General features: G+C 48.9%; 1 protein-coding gene across 1 annotated transcript; it reads left to right on the top strand.

Annotated features, from left to right (window-relative positions):
* Positions 1–765: 765 nt before the first annotated feature.
* VFPPC_01921 (basic-leucine zipper (bZIP) transcription factor) lies at positions 766–1,689 on the top strand (the record flags this gene model as incomplete). Its single annotated transcript, XM_018281663.2, has 1 exon — positions 766–1,689. One exon carries the CDS (start codon positions 766–768, stop codon positions 1,687–1,689), a length of 924 nt encoding a protein of 307 aa, XP_018138689.2.
* Positions 1,690–1,895: the final 206 nt, after the last annotated feature.

Below are 1,895 nucleotides of genomic sequence, written 5' to 3' on the forward strand. Positions count from 1 at the left end.
GTCATACGGAGCCATCTGCATGGTAGTCCCTGGACAAGAGATATTGACAGTTGAACACCCCACCGCTTATGACGCAACAGCTGGAGCCGACGGAGACAGTCCCCGCTGGCCCGCCCCTAATTGGATGATTTCGATTCCCTCTATGACACTTTTCTGATGGCGAACTGCAATTGCGCTGCTTTACTTGGTCCGAACCATGGGGTTCCAGGGGATTGGACGTTCCTTTAGCGCTCTGCATGATGACGTCACTTTCGGACTTTCTCGAGCAAACCACAGCAACAGCCGAGACACACCCCTCAAACAACTTCCATTGGTAGAAGGGAACCAATCAACTCTCTAACCATCCTTCGCCTCTCTGCCTACTGGTACATGTGCCCGGAGCGTTGCCTCCGGTAGACTACCCACGGCTCAATATCCAATGTTTAATGTCAGGTTTTGAAAGAAAAGATCACCACCAGAATTGCCCTATAGAGGCAGCGAGGCGGCAAAGTTCCGTCACACTGGCCACTGCTCGCCGCCCTCTGAGATCATATGGCTGCAGGTTAACAGTTTACCTTCAAACCTTCCAACTGCTGGTGAGGGAACCACCAAGCACTGGGTACACCCTTGGGAAGGGGAGAGGAGTTGGGCTATTCAACATTTCCTGCATTTATCATGATCCCTTTTCAGAAAGTAATTCGATCAAATACCTAGGGCTCATAGCCACCAATCCATTCGCAGCAGATTCCAGCAGAGAGGAGACAGCGATATCTGTCATTTGGACAGATGGCGGGAGAGACCACCGTCGACCCAGTGCTACTTGACCCTTGCCTCCAACCTCTCTCTCCATCTCCGACAAATGTTTACGGCAATGGAACGGCTAATGCATCGCTCTCATCGCTCTATTCGTTCTCGGGATTTCCATTCGGCCCCAAACTCCAACCTCTTTCCCCAATAAACCGAGTTGGGGAAGCAGACGGGAATCGGTCCCCTTCAAGGCCGGAACATCAGCATGATCGGAGCCCATCGGATCCGGTTACCAACCCTTCAACTAACCCTTACAGCATTGCCAGTCTAACCACGCCGTCAGATATACTTTCCCCAGAGGATATATCTGATGAAGCAAAGAAAACAAGAGCAAAGAAAACAAGCGCAAAGAAAACAAGCGCAAAGAAAACAAGCGCAAAGAAAACAAGCGCAAAGAAAACAAGCGCAAAGTCAAAGAATGAAACGCCAGCACCGACTAAGTCAACAATGCAATTGCCATCTACCGAAAAGGCGTTTAAACCCTCCCCAAAAACACGACGACAGTCGAGACGAGAAACAAGTAAGGCCCGCAGCCGGTCAATTGCGGAGCCGCAAGAAAAGAAAACAAGGAATCTTCGCCAAAGATCGCTCGAAAGAAACCGTGTGGCCGCCTCAAGATGTCGAAAACGCAAGAAGCAGTGGGTTGACAACCTAGAACAAAAAAAATCTGGGCTAGAATCTATCCACCATGAGCTTCAGACGGAGTACATGAGGCTTCTCAACGAGTTGTCTCTGCTGAAGGGCCACGTTATAAACCATGCCCGCTGCCGGGACGCAAATATTAATGTTTGGATAAACAACGAGGCTTCGAAATACGCTCGCACTCTACAATCCGCAAACCGCATGAATAGCATTCACTCTATACAAAGTGTGGACGGTAAGTCAGTAGACCGCAGGCTGTAAAGAAGCTGTATACTGTTACACCGAGTTCATCGCCGTATCGACTACTAACAATTGTGGGATAGGAAATGGTTTCACTTCAATAGATTCACCGAGTGTCAGTACTGTTTTCGGGGCATCCCAAGGATCACTGGATCTCGAAAACGAAGAATTAAGAATTAATGAAAAAAGTGACGACTATTCGAGCGATGATGAGACTTTTGAGGACA

Source organism: Pochonia chlamydosporia, chromosome 1 (assembly GCF_001653235.2).
Source record: "Pochonia chlamydosporia 170 chromosome 1, whole genome shotgun sequence".
Classification (NCBI taxonomy): Eukaryota; Fungi; Ascomycota; class Sordariomycetes; order Hypocreales; family Clavicipitaceae; genus Pochonia; species Pochonia chlamydosporia.